Here is a 15,720-nt window from a genome sequence, read left to right as displayed (position 1 = left end):
AACTCAGGAAAAAGAATTAAAAATTTTAAGAACATAAATTCAGATTTTTTTTAAAAAATCTAACACTTATCAGAATAGATTGATCTAATCATATGAATATTATACTCATCTCTTTTGAATACAACTTGTCGAATTTGAAATTATCAAACTGATTCTACCTCACATTGGATCTTGAGCTGCCATCTTACAAACACACTAGATCCCGACTTATCGACATCCATTTTCTCACACCACACCATCCGGTCTATTTTCACCCTCTTTTTTGGCCTTTGGCGTTTTAGCTCATACACAGCCTCGTTAACTTCGCTGATTCGAGTTTAGAATTAGAGTTGAGATGTGATTTTATGTGAGAGCTTTTTACTGTAGCAAAAAAGTTAAATGTGATTGTTTGTGAGAGCTTTTTACTGTAGAAAAACTCGAATTCTAAACTCGAATCAGCGAAGTGAACAGAGCCTAAACATGTCATCCAGCTAATAAAAAACGAGAGAAAGATCATAGATCATTCTTTGTTTTTAACTTTCTAATTTTTAGTTTTAAAAAATTTTGTTTGATTTTAAATGATTAATGGTTAGCATAATATTCAAATGAATTATAAAAATAACTCAGGACATTTTTGATAATTTTTTTTTATACAATCTAAGTACTCGAATGATTCAAGTTTAAGATCTCTACCTTTAACCCACCAATTCCTTGCGAACTGGACTAGCACTAACCGGCACATTTGGTATTTCAGAAACTTTAACAAGTTGAATGGTTATTTTTCAACTCTTTTAAAGCTCTGTAGAATATTTTTTATAGATTTATCAAGACATATAAGGACAAGCGTGTTATTCACTTAAAAGTTAAAACCGGAGTAATTTTTTAGATGTTTTATCGCTCGGAAACGAGAAATGAAATGAGAAGTTTGGCTCGCTTAACTGGCTGCGGCTCGGCTTCAATTACCAAATTGGGCGTTAGATTTTCCTTTTGGAGATAGATATAGAGATCGAATGAAAATATAATATTATTTTGTACACGCATATGTTAGAGCGAGAGAATTTTGGCTTGGTGGCTTCGCGCTCTTCGTGAAGAAGAGATCAACATCTCTATTTTTTTTGTTTTTTGTTGATAAAAAGAAGAGATCAACATTGATCACGACGACAAGTGAGAAGGGCAGTGGCCTTTCTTCTTAGCAAACACACTTTGTTTCTAAATAAATTACCAATTATGCCACTGCTGTGGGTCCCCGTTCAGTAATATTCTTTCTTTTTTTAATCAGAAAATCTCAACCGTAGATGTACAGACTTGATGGTTGTTGATTGGGTGACAAGAAAGTAGCAGAGCACGGCTCAAACTTAGCGACCAAGATACTAAAAAGAGTTGACTGATTAAGAGAAAAGACGAAATAGAATTCAGTATTCTTTTTTTTTTTTTTTTTATCACTTCATTACTCAAATTACTACCGTATTTTTTTCATATAACTTTAAATTTAATTTTTTATTATAATATTTTTTTTTACATCCACAATTTAAATCATTACTTAATGAACACACCCTTATTATTATTATTATTATTTTTAAATCTTGAGGAGTGGACCAGTCAACGGCTATGATTAAAAAGGGACCACTGTTTTGAGTTTAGCTATAAAACTGTGGGCCCAGATGCGATGCTTTATGACTGGATGACTCATCACAATAAGAGAGTCTCCACGTGTGAAAGTATAGTCACGGGAAATGGACCCACGCATGCAGTGGTGCCACGTCAGATGCATTTGCATGTTTTGGGAGAAAATATATTGCTTTTCCTCATTCGTTTCGCTAATTCGAGTTTAAAATTTGAGTTGAGATGTGATTGTATATGAGAGCTTTTTACTGTGACAAAAAAGTTAAATGTGATTATTTGTGAGAGTTTTTTACTGTAACAAAACTCGAATTCTAAACTCGAATCAGCGAAACGAACAAGGCCCGGTGTGGGCAAGACGTATTCAAAATTCAAAAATAATAACAAAAGGTAACTCTAGTTTTGAATTACAATTTTGCTCCACGTCAACTAAAAGCAATTAAATATTAAATTTATCATATATTATATTTAATAACAAATTTACCACTAATTATAAAATTTAAAAAATTTAATACAATAAATATAATTATATTAAAGAGTATTTATTTACACTCAAAAATAAAATTTACAATTGTAACATGAATTGCTCTTAGATTGGTAGGCGTCTCGTTGAAAATTGAAGGTATTTTACATTTCGTTAATTGAAAGCTTTTTATATTTCTTTCTACATTACGTGTCATGCTTTTTTCACTTTTGTTTATTTTTAGGACCGGCTTCTCTGTACTTTTTACAATAAAATGCTCTACTTTCACTCGCTACTCTTTTTGTTTCCCCTTCTAACGAGATTTTTTTTCGAGGGGAGGGGGTGAAATCTTGAGACAAAGCAATTACTCTTTTTTTTTTTTTTTGTATTGCATTACTTAAATCCGCATACACGTGGCAACAGAGCAGAGTGGTCTTATCGCCAATTCATTTAGCAAATAAAAACACTCAATATCCCCACTCTATTAATATGCCTATGTTGATAAAGTACGAGACATGTTTTCCCGTCACGAATTTAGGGTACTCGTGTTGCTCCACTTACTTATTGCATTATTTTCATTGTAAAATAAATAAATAATCAATAAAACTATACAAAACATTAAGTTAAAAATAAAAGAAAAGTAGTTTTAGATTTTCTTATATATTAAGTAATACATTATACTCAAAATTATATATTATAGCATATTATACATAATATATTAACTTAAAAATATGATATAATTAAATGGGGCGGGTAAAAGGGGGAATAGGATCGAGGACTTTTAAATCCATTTTAGCCATGCGATCTCCTGACGGGTTAAAATTTTAACGCGTTTATAACCCGAATCCGCTTAAAATAAATTTTTTCTACCCCGTTTAATGTGATTCCCCGCATATTAATGAGTTAACAGATAAAATTATCATCTTTAGGCATAAGCTACAACTCATGTTTAACATTTGTGTTTATTCTTTTTTCATTCTTTTCCTATAATGAACTTGACTTCAAGATCAGGTTTTTTGTTAACTAATTTCTCATTAGTTTTCGCTATAGAATTTTTCATTTTATAATATCATAGTTGAGTGTCACATGCTACACACGTGATGAGTAATTTTGTAACTTTTATATACGTGTTAAGTTTTGATTACGGTGTTATTAATTTCTTAATTTATTTAACAATAGATATTTTATTTGGTTCTTGACATACAGTTAACACTAATATATTCATATGAATCACTTTTAAAGTTAACACTAATATATTTATATGAATCACTTTTAAAATAACAAGAATTACATGAGAAAAAATTAGGTAGGGATATATTTAAAATATATATTTTTTAATAGAATAGTCGAGGAAAAAAATATTTAAAAGAAATGCATAAAAAAGAATTAAACTTTAGAAGAGCTTTTGAACAAAAATAAAGAAATAAAAAATAAGTAGAGATACATATAAAATAAATTACTTTAATACGAGCAAGGAAAGGGAAAAAAACAATTTAAAATTACCTCAATATGAACAAATTAGTAAAGTTGAAAGGAGCAAGTGAGAAAAAAAAAAGTTAAAAAACATATAAGAATTTAATTATAGAAGAACCTTTGGCAAAATGAGAACCAAAGTAGAAGTAGAGAAAGTTATTTCAATAGGAGCAAAGCATTGAAGAAACAGTATTCTAAAAAATTACGCTGTAAAAATAGAGAAATTTTTGGCGAAAAGAGAAAAAAAAGATGAAAAAGAAAAATGAATTTAGACATTTTAAAATACAAAATAAGAAAAGAAAAGGAGGGATGAGGCGAAGAAAAGAAACAAAGGGTTGTTCTTTTGCAACAAAATTCAGAAAAAGTTTAAACTCAAGTTACAATTTTATTCAAGTTCACGTTCTTTTAAGTTTTAACTTTATTCAACTTTACTCAACTTTATTCAAGTTACAACTTCAACTCAAATTATAACTCAAATTCAACTCAAAAACTACACTCAAGTTACTCTCTAAAAGAAGAACCCTAAAATATCAAATGACAAAAGCAATAAAGGATGAAAAAAAAAAAACAGAAGGAAACAAACGAAACAGTGGAGGACGAAGAAGAGGAAATGAAAGCATGGATAATAGGACATCGAACTCACTATCTATTTCCCTGCTATATGTAAGATAAGACAAGATAAGATGTAAGATAAAGTGCATGTAATGGGTAAAACATATTTTAATGAGAACCAGTTAAATACAAAACTAATTACAGAAAAAAAAAACGTCCCATCACAATTGCGGAGTGTTAAGAGAGAGAACGGGAATGAGTGAGAGAGAAAGTTTAGGTGTTGGCCGGAGTTCTTGCACGGCTTTTGGATGCGTTGGACCTCCGCCTTAAAAATTAATCCCTAAACTTATCTCGTCAAGGGCTTCCCATCACAATTGTGGAGTGTTAAGAGAGAGAACGGGAATGAGTGAGAGAGAAAGTTTAGGTGTTGGCCGGAGTTCTGGCACGACTTTTGGGTGCGTTGGACATCCACCTTAAAAATTAATTCTTAAACTTATCTCGTCAAGGGCTTTTCTATGATAGTAGCAGTGTTTTGTGGGGTGACTTGATTATGCCGGATTTAACTTCGGGTGGAGATTATAAACGGGACATTAAGGAGGCATTTTTTTGGCGGCGGGTTTCTTTTGGCAAGGCTAGTGTCGTCTATGGAGATGGGCGCCATTGGCGCATGCGGATTCCTCACTGCGTTTCGATATCCGGCTACGTCGCTTGCCTCTCAAAGCCTTCTTTCTTCCCTCATGATCCTCTCGCCGACCGTGCCATCATCGAATGCTTGTGATAATGAGTCTTTGGGCTTTGTTTTAATTTTTGAGTATGTTTTAGTTTGTAACAGTAGTGTGGCGACATTGTTTTCTCCATACTTTAAATGTTGTTTTGTAATAGCAGAGGTAGTTTTCCCACCTTCTGGCTTGATTTGTGTGTCTCATCCGTTCAAGGTGTTTCTTGATGGTGTGGGAGTTAAGGTCTGGTTAGAGGTTTCTCTATACCGTATTGCTTATGTCCCTGCGAATTGGAGATTAGTTTCGATTGACTAGTTTAATCTATCTATTGTTTTGATCTTTTTTAATGAGCTTTGGTCATGCTCGATTTTTATGTGTCGATCGAACTTTTCCCCATTGAGTGTCGGCATTTGTATTTGGCCTTATGCTATCATTATTTTACTGGTGGATCTAGTCGTTTGGGTCGAATTTCATTGCATTGGGGGCCATGTGCGACTTTATTTTGAATTTGTAATTCATTCTTTGTGGTAACGAAATTTTTCCCTTTATCAAAAAAAAAAATAATAATAATAATTACAAAAATATATGGCAAGAAAATGATGCGTATGTAGGGGCACATTTGTTGAAAAAATAAATTAGTGGAGCAACTGGGAAAACAATGAATGTATGAAGAGCATATCTAAAAAATATTTTATGGGTTGTAAAAAATTATTCATGTATGGACATACTTAACAAAAATTATTAAAGTGGATATAAATGAAAAAGAAAAAGTATATTACTATATTGCAGTATAAAGTATGAAAGTTTTTAGAGAGAAGAAAAAAAAGAAGATGAATAAAAAAAAAGTTAAAGCACTACAAGACAAAATAATTTAGATAAAATAAATGGACAAAATAATTTAGATAAAATAAATGGAATAACACAAAAGGAGACCTCGAAATAGATAGATAATAGATAATAGACAGAATTATATAATTATGCCGATATTCTGTTTTGTGGTTACAAGTTATGAAATAAAAAGCTAATTCCTTGGGATTCACTAGTAAAGATGTTTGAGAAATTAATTTTAGGACATTTTTAAGCTAAGTAAAAGTAGTACATCCAATTATTTTGGTATTGTCCAAATCTTGTGTTGCCTTCTAAGTTAGGGTTAATGTTAAAAATTGGTATGTTGCTACAAGACTAACTTCTGATTCCATTGCCTACTCTTCTAATTAAAAAAACAAAAACAAAACAAAAAAAAGCAAAGCAAAACAAAAGTGACTCATTTTTCTTTTTTTTTCTTTTAAAAAAAAAAAAAAACAAAGTGACTAAAAAAGGGGTCTTGGAATTAGTTCATATGCAATTTTCGATTCGATAGGAAACTTAAAATTGTGTATTTGTGTTTGAAATTGGCCGTAAGCAGTTTCAAGGCTTTCATAAGTGAGTCAAATGCAAATTCACGCTTGATGTCCTTGCTTGGGTAGAGAAAATTCACCAATCTCATCATAATCGTCACATGTGTACCAAATTTTAGGATTAATATGCAAACTTCCGAAGTTGAGTTCTTTAGCAGTACTCCCCTTTTTTATGGCTTATAATTCTTGCGCACATTAGAGTTTGTTGATCAGTGCTAATTACTATCCTAACTTTATCTAACTACAATTGATGAAACCATCTTGAATAGATTAGTTGGCCTTATCCACCACTATAAAAATGAAATAATTTTTCTTTTTGAATGCCCTTAGAGGCTCGAACATTGAACTCATCCTCGGCGTTCCAAACGGGGAACTCCAAAGCAACCCCTCAAATGCAAATTCATGGGGGCTAAGAAACATGTTGCAATTCTGGCAAAAAGTACTCGTAGAGCAAGGAAGGAAGAACATGAAGACAACTAAATCGTATTGAAGTCTCAACATCTATAATTAGTATTTCTAGCGTCGAAGGTAATCTCTGAGGTTAGCATTTTGCAGTCTTTGCATCGTGAATACTGAACTGAGTATATATATATATATATATATATATATGGATGTCTCTCTGTTTTGGCATATATACCTCTTTCTTTGCACATGATTCTGGAGAATTCTACCATGTAAATGCTAATGACACTTTAAGCATCATTTCAAAGAACTAATATATGTTAAGTAGGAAAATGATTTGTCATTAACAAGGTCGAAATTCTTTCAAATTTAACAGAAAATTAGATTATTCTTCAAGTGTGCCAAAAGTACATCCAAATATGACACCAAGAGTTTTTTCAAAGACTCAGTGACATGTAAAACTAACATATAAGGCAAAAAAAAAAAATGTTCAATAATATTGTCTTGCTCTCAAATGGCACAAAACAAATCACTTCGACATTTATAGCACATGAATGTACTTTGTCCATCACGCTTTAATGAACAGCACTAGTGCTTCATCACTCCACATGCACAATGCAGTAAATCCTCTCCGTCGTCTCCATTTGCTTTACAAGACACAATTTTATATATTATAAGCTTTTATAGTCTTACACTTTTCCAAGATGGACAAAATGTTATTGATACATTTGGAAAATATTAACACATTTAAACTATCGCACCAACATTTAGTGTTTGAAGGCTTCTCCACCTCTTAAGAAGGAAAACAACAGAATTAGGATAATAACAATGATAAGAGTGACAAATTGAGCTAATATTTATAACTTATAGAAGACAGAGAAAGTTCAAAACTGATGTGGGGCTCAGATAAAGAGCCAATAACTCTAACATAAGTTCACCGTGTTCATGTTCTTCAGGAGACAACACTTTGCAATGATTGAATTAAGTCCTCTCCAAATATAACAACACTTTGGAAATTGGGCACTTTGAGCTGTTTCAATTAAAATGATTCAGAAGGACAAATTTCACGGTCAGTTAAATGAATCTCTTGAAAGATGTATAATTGTAGTTAAACAATGAGCAAAGCAACTTTGCACTCCATTTCATCAATAAGAGCTTTAACATGTCATTTTAATAATCCCAAATTAAAAAATATTTGTAAGTTTTTATAATTTTAGAAGCTTACTTTTGTTTTGGGTGTATATAATGGAATTTCTTTGTTATCTCTATTCTATCTGTAGACACAGGCCACAAGCCAGAACCACATAATCCTCCACTTTAATTTTATTTTTACATTGAACCACACGTCTACAAGTGCTTCCGGTTACAGGAGATTTTAGAGGAACTAAGATGAACTGATGAAGTACATTGTTCAAGTTAATCAAGGCTTCAATTTCACTTTTGGATGTCAATCAAAATATTGAGATTCGGGCCAGCAACTTTAAGGATTTTTTCGTTCACCTGTCGTGTATCAAAAAGCTAGTTATTCAAAGTCACACCAATACTTCTGTTAGAAATTAATCCAACACCAATCTTAGAAAATCGAATCAAACGAGAAAAATTCAGAACCAAGAACACGAGAATTTGATCTGGGAGTTCGGCCAAATATGCCTACGTCTCCGCGAACTCTCCAGAGGAATTCGATTTTGCACTAATCGATTAACAGTTCAATTACAACAGAATTTGCAAGAGGAGAAATTCCCAGAAACCTAGACCTCTTTCCCGAGAAACCCAAGCGAGAAAATTACTGAGAAAATTAACCTCTCTTCTCTCTCTCTCTCTCACTCTAAAACCCGTTTCTCTCTCTAAAGGCTATTCTCTCTCGCTCCCTTCGATCTTTAATTCACTAGATCAGAATTCTGTTACAACTGTTAATTACACTCCAGGCTTATATATATAATCAGCTTAGGGTTGAAGAAAGATGACCGTTAGAGGCGGTCCAATCAAAACAATCCAGTTGTATCAGAATCCACGTCAGCCATCTCTTCTTGATTAAATTCAGATGCCGCCGTTTCCTTTAGAACAGCTTTAAACGACTTGTCGCTCCTTTTATCTTCAACCCTGTAGCACTTATTTCCAGAAATAATCTCAATCATAATTTTGCTTTCTGAATTATATGCGAATTGACGCAACAACTTCACTTTAAACCAGTTTCTATAGTTCTTTTTCTCATGTTTCTCTAGTTATTTTCTTTTTCTAATGGATCTGATATAGCCAAGTGTAAATGTATGAATTTGGCAAAATTTAGCAATTTACATTGACCTCAACGCTAGATAGATAGTTTGGTAATGTTTTTAAAATAATTTTGTTTTCGGTAAAAACTGAAAATGAAATTGTTTTAAAAATTATTCTATAATTGATTTTAAAATTGCATTTGGTGGTCTTATAAGAGATTAATTTGAGTATGATAAAAAAATGAAATCGTGTTTGGTTATATTTATGTTTGTTTTGAGCACATGTAATTAATAATCTTAAATTAATATATTAAATAATTAATAAATGATAATTATTTAACAAATAAAAATTAATATATTAATAATATAAGAGTACATTAGTAATTAAACTATGTATATAATAAATTAATATGCTAAATAATTAAAAAATAGTAATTAGTAATTAATTATAAATAATTACTATGTTAGTAATGTACTCATATTTATTAGATTATAATTAATTATTAGTGTATTAAGAAAAATAATTAGTATATACATAATGTATTAATATTCAGTTTGCTACTTAAATTATTAACTTTCTAAATAATTAAAAATAGTAATTAGTAATTAATTATAAGTAATTACTATGTTAGTAATGCACTCATATTTATTAGATTATACGTAATTAATTAGTGTATTAAAAAAATAAATAGTATGTACATAATTTATTAATATTGGTAATTATTCTTTTTATAATGATTAATTACTAATTATCAATTAGTAATTATTATTAATTAATATATTACATATTGATAATTATAATTTGATATTAATTATTAATTGATTGATTACTATTTATTTTTATTTACTAACTATCTACTAATTAATCGATTATAATTAACAAAATATATGATCGATATATTAATTATTTATTTAATAACCTATTATTACTTTTTTTATTGTTAATATGTTATATAATTAATTTTTGAATTTTAATCTTTAACTAAATAAATAATTACTATATCATTTATTATTTTATTAATAAAATTAAAAGCTTAATAGTAATAAATTAATATTTAATTAATAATTAAGTAATTACTATCTATTTATTAGTTATTAAGTATATCTATGTATTAATTATTAATTAATATATAATATAATTAGTAATTAATTATTAACTATTTAATATAACTTTGTTAATAAGTATAAGAAAATAAAAATGGAAAAGGAAAAATAACTTTCAATCATTTTCTACTTTCTTCATAAAAATCATTCTCATTGTTTTTATTTTTGTTTCCGTTTTCAAAACTTTTATTAAACAAATGTGATTTGTATACTATTTTCGTTTATGTGTCTCAAAAGATGCGCGGAAATGTTTTTGAAAATAATTCCAAACACACCCGATGTTTCTAGAAAACCAGATTTGAACTTTTTCATCATAGTTCCTAATTTACGTGCATTGGAAATAATTGTCAGAACTTTATTGTGATTTATTATTTCTGTAGTAGTTAAAGTTACGTGATTTCACATGTTTGAGGCTCTGTGGCTTTGCATAGGTTTGAACAATGTTGTGTATTTTCAATTAAGAGATAATTTTAATTTGGTAACTTGTGTTATAGTGAAATTATGATTTATTAAAATTTGCGCATGAGGCCATCATAGTGGGCCAGAGAACTCATCTAGTGCTAGGAGTGGGCGTAGCCAGAATGCTCTATCACAACACAACAGAGTGATAGGAGCTAATCATGGTAGCGATGAGGAAGATAGGATTGGGACATCCGAGTCTCAAGATTACACCACTAATACTATTGATGGGATGGAGAACCCAACCGGGCCATATACTTGGATATAGCACATGGATATTGGGAATTCATGGAGCTACTCAAGCACAAATGTCCCAAGCTTTTTCTTTGACATTGACTGGACTGGCGCATCAATAATTTCAACAACTCGAGCCAAGATTAATTAGTTTGCTCAATCAATTGAAGAATCAATTTGTAGAGCATTTTGTAAGACTCGCAAGAAGGACAAGCTCTACTTATACTTTTTAGTGTTAATCACACGGAAGGTCTTTGAGGTTTACCTATAATCATACTTTAACTCTTAATTTTTAAAACGTCTAAAACTTAACACTTATCTATTAGTTTGTTTCAGTTTTAGAACTTTTATCAATTGGATATGAAAAATAAGGCATAATATGAATGATGCTTAGTAAAGTCTTATTTTCCATCAGCATTATGTCCATATTCAGTATTCTTTCAGTAGAGTGTTTATTTTTCGTTAGCATCACATCCATTTCATTGTCATATTTTTAACTCCCAATGACCAAAAGAACTAAAACTGAAACAACTGATAGATCGTAATTAAGTTTGGGACGTTTAAAAGTTAAGGCTTAAAGTGAGATTGAGAATTAATAAAGCTTAGAGACCATTTATTATAAGATTAACCTATTTTAATGAAAAAATGAAAGGAATAAATTGACAAATTTAACAATCTATATTCAATATATTTTGTTTTTCAAAATTAATATCCCTTTTCCTTTTATGATATTAAAATAAATATCTAGATACACTAGGGTTCTCCTATCATTTCCATTTTTGTCAATTTAGACCCACACAAGTCATAGTTTACCAGTGATCAAGGTCCCGTTCACTTCACCAATTCGAGTTTAGAATTCGAGTTTTGCTATAGTAAAAAGTTCTCACAAACAATCACATCTAACTTTTTTGCTACAGTAAAAAGCTCTCACATAAAATCACATCTCAACTCGAATTACAAACTCGAATCAGCGAAGTGAACGGAAGACTTTCAAAATTCACAAAACCCCAAATACTTTTCCCCCCAATTTTTTTTTTTTTTTTTTTTTTTTTTTTTTTCTCCCTTCTGCTCAACTGACAACAATTCTTCTGAAATCTACCGCATTACCGATCTGACCCTAAGCTTTCCTGTTGTAAATGTTCAGGAGGTAGCCCCTGATTTGGTTGCCACATTACCAATATGTTTTGGGTTTGTCTACAGCAACTCTTTCCGCGTTTACAAAATCTGCTACGATGGTAAAAGGAATTAAATTTTAAGGCATGGCAAGCTGTACGTTTTTGGAAAACATGGGGGTTATTTCTTGTATCTATCAATCTCTAGATCTACATCTATCTATGTAATAAAAGGGTGAAATATTTTTAGGTGTGTCAGCTACAAATGGTGTTGAATCTCGTTTGGTTCACGGTGATGAAAAAGAAAAACTGTTCTGATACTCTTTTTTTATTTTTTTATTTTTTTAAAGAAAATAGAAAAATGCTCCAGAGGTCCCCTTTGGTTTTGCTTTCGAACTAAAGTGTTCTTCATGTTTTCTTATAAAGTTTTTTTTTTTTTTTTTAAAAGAAAAATGATTCCTAAATAGTGTTTGTTCATATGTAGTTTCGAAAATGAATCATATTATAGGAGTACAATTATTAAACTTGAAAACGGTTTTTTTTTTTTTTTTTTCTCTGTAAAGACTAGTAAAGAGGGGCACGTGCTTTGTTATTTTTAAATTATATGTTGTACATAAGTTGTAGGTTTTTTTTTTTTTTTTTTTTTTTTTTCATTGAACATAAGTTGTAGGTTGTACTATATATCCTGTTTATACATATAGGAGTACAATTAAAAAAAATTAAATGGGAAGTTCGAAAATAGGTAAATTAAGGCTCCTTTACTTCGCGATTTTAAACTGTGCAGATTTAAACTTTTATGTGAGTTTTTTTATGGTTTAAACTAATTTTTTATAGTGTAAAATCTAAACAAGAAATAATGTTTAAACTTTGGTTACATTATTAGAACTACGGATTTTTAAAAATATGCGAGAGAAAATAATTAGTGGGAACTTTTGAGTTTGGTTTTGAATAGTTTAAATGGGTTAGAACCTTCAAAACTTTAAGGGGGTAAAGTTGAGTTCAACTTTTAATTTTAAGTTAAACTCAACTTAAAATTAAAAAAATATATGAAAAAAAAAGTATATATATATATATAATAATAAAAAAATATATGAGCTATAGTTTGTTTTCAAAGTTAATTTTGAAATTTGTAACAAAAAACACTGTAACTGAATCAATTGAATTGGGTTCAAATCTCTCTACCAAACATGTTATAAATTTGTAGTTTTTTATTCTTGTGACGTTTGGTGTTTTTACTTGCATACATGTTTTTATTCATTCTCTATTTTATACCGTGAAAAAAAAAAAGAATAGAGAAAAAAAGACTCTGGAGGAAAAGTTTTACAGTAGAAAAAAATATCAGGGCTTTTTTAAACAGGAAATATATTGTAATTATCCCATTATTTTTTAATTCATCCAACTTTGAAAAACAAAATTTTGCACAAATATACAAATACAATATATATATATATTCATTAGATTTCTTTTTTTGAGGAGGTCACTAATTAATATTTCTCATTCACTTATTTGATGTAACAATGAGCACCTAGTACTAAAATGAATTGCGAACATTTTTTTCCTCTTTTCTTTCTCTTTCTGAAAAACATTATAAAAGAGAAACTCTCACTGCCCTTTTAAATTTGTTCACTTTATTTTTTATACCTTTTACCTCTAATTTTTCAGTGCCTTTGTAAATACAATGCTACTAAAAAAGAAAAAGAAAAAGAAAAATCTACGGGCACTCCAAAAATTATGTATAAACTTCTTCTCTTTATTCAAAAGATGAAGAGTAAATTTATACGAACTATTTACAATTGTTTATACATATACATACATTTTTTTTGTAATTTTTCACAGAATTTAAAACTTTGTTCAAATAATTAATAATTGATAATTAATATTCACATTATTTCAACTAAATACTACAAGTTTAATTTAGGGCTGTTCATGGGTTGGGTTGGTGCAGGGTAGGATTTTTTTCCCCGCCCCAAAGGGTGCGGGTTGCACATATTTTGCCCCAACAATGTTAGAAAAATTTCACAACCCAACGATGTTCGGGTTGGGTTGGGGCGGTGCGGGGTGGGTTGGGTGGTCGGTTTCAACATTTAAAAAATCAAAGACTTAAAGTTCAATATAATATTCAAACTTCATCATTAAATAGAAATAGCAACCATGTTTATCAGTCCATCTAACATCAAACATGAAGCAAAATAGTCCATCCAACATCAAATACAAAGCAAACATAAATTAGTCTACACTTATAAATTAGTCTTAACATAAAACAAATAGCTTAAGCAAAGCAAACATAGAGGTTTAAATCTTAATTCAAATCCATCCAAAGCAAGCATTGCAACATCAACCATCTTTATCAATCCACACTCATAGGCTCCTCAATGGTTGTAGTAGGACATGAAGTTGAGTTATCTACAAGAGAAATGAAAATAACTTAAGTAATAATTTAGATAGTTTAGAGTTCATATAATAAAATAGATTAAGATACATACAAATTATTGTCTTACCTAGATTTTCATAAGTCTCCAAGTCATCCAAATAGTCTCTTACTTGCATAGAATCATGTGTAGACTTCAACCAATTTTGAGTACAAACAAGAGCCTCTACCATCTTAGGATTCAAAGAACTCCTAAATGGATCTAGAATGCGACCACCAGTACTAAAAGCTGACTCTGAAGCAACTGTGGAGACTTGGACAGCAAGTACGTCACGGGCAATTTGAGACAAAACCTTAAACTTCTTACTATTATCTTTCCACCATTCTAAAATATCAAAATTAGGGGTTAAAGGGTTCACATTCTCATCAGCTAGATACCTATCCAGGTCATTTTTCTCCATATAACCCCCCTCATTGCTTCAAGAATTGACTTAACAACTCATTGACCGCTTGAACAGGTCGTTCTTTGGGAGTATTTGCTGCCATTTCTCTATTTTTTTCATTATCAACCCCTTTACCATAAAAGGACATCAAACTAGACAATGTGTCATCCACTTTTTTGCATAACTTAGAGGCTGTGGTAGCATCATAAACCATGCTAAAATAGTACCGAAGATAGTCTCTTTTATATCTAGGGTCAAGTACAACAGCAATAAACAATATATAGTTAATATTTTCCCCATTGCCCCAATATTTTTCAAACTTCCTTCTCATCCCGAAAGCCATGGTCGACAACAAGCAATCACGACTTTCACACAGCTCACTCAACTGTCTTTGAATGGAACAAATCTCATGGAAAAAAGTGTTGGAAGTGACATGTTGTGATGCACTAAATTTCAAAGTGACTTCATAAAAAGTCTTAAGAAATTGAACAAAAACCTTAGCATTTGCCCAATCTTCCTCCATTGGTGGTCCCACTTTTCTCTTCCCACCATCTTCTTCCAAAAAGTATCCTAAGAACTTTTCATCCTCCTCTTCATATCTATCAAAAGCCTTTTGGAACTTAATAGCAACATCTAACATCATGTATGTTGAGTTCCACCTAGTTGGGACATCTAAAACCAACGAACCTTTATATTTAACTTTCTCTTGCTTCACACAATCTTTGAACTTTTGTAACCTTGTAGGAGAAGATTTGACATACTTAACAGCATTTTGAATTGCTGTTATTGAGCTATGCATCTCCTTTAGTCCTTCATTTACAATGAGGTTAACAATGTGAGCAACACAATGCTGATGGAGAAATTCACCGTCCAAAACAGCGCCCTTCCACCCATTCACCCTCCGTTTGAAATAACTCAAGGCTGAATCATTGGCAGCAGCATTATCTACTGTCACTGTGAACACCTTTTCAAGCCCCCATCCATGCATACATTGCTCAATCAACCTCCCAATGGTTTCCCCTTTTCCATTTGGCATGGTACAAAAGTTGATAATTCTCTTTTGAAGCTTCCAATCAGAATCAATGTAGTGGGCAGTTAGACACATATAGTGTATGTTTTGCAAAGAAGTCCAACCATCAATTGTAAAGGACACCCTCTTACAATCCTTGCATAAAGAAACTT

The 15,720-nt window shown here is 30.7% G+C and overlaps 1 protein-coding gene across 1 annotated transcript; it reads right to left on the bottom strand.

Moving 5' to 3' along the window:
* Positions 1-14,566: 14,566 nt before the first annotated feature.
* On the bottom strand, positions 14,567-15,643 carry LOC112094748 (zinc finger BED domain-containing protein RICESLEEPER 2-like). The gene has a single exon (XM_024176451.1). It carries the CDS (start codon positions 15,641-15,643, stop codon positions 14,567-14,569), a length of 1,077 nt encoding a protein of 358 aa, XP_024032219.1.
* Between the last annotated feature and the right edge of the window lie 77 nt (positions 15,644-15,720).

The sequence above is a fragment of the Morus notabilis genome, unplaced genomic scaffold, assembly GCF_000414095.1.
Source record: "Morus notabilis unplaced genomic scaffold, ASM41409v2 Scaffold248, whole genome shotgun sequence".
NCBI classification, from domain to species: Eukaryota; Viridiplantae; Streptophyta; class Magnoliopsida; order Rosales; family Moraceae; genus Morus; species Morus notabilis.
This window is presented reverse-complemented; position numbering and strand designations above follow the sequence as displayed.

Coding starts and splice junctions, on each gene's coding strand:
- LOC112094748 (XM_024176451.1), bottom strand. CDS start 15,643: ATGTGTCTAACTGCCCACTACATTGATTCTGATTGGAAGCTTCAAAAG.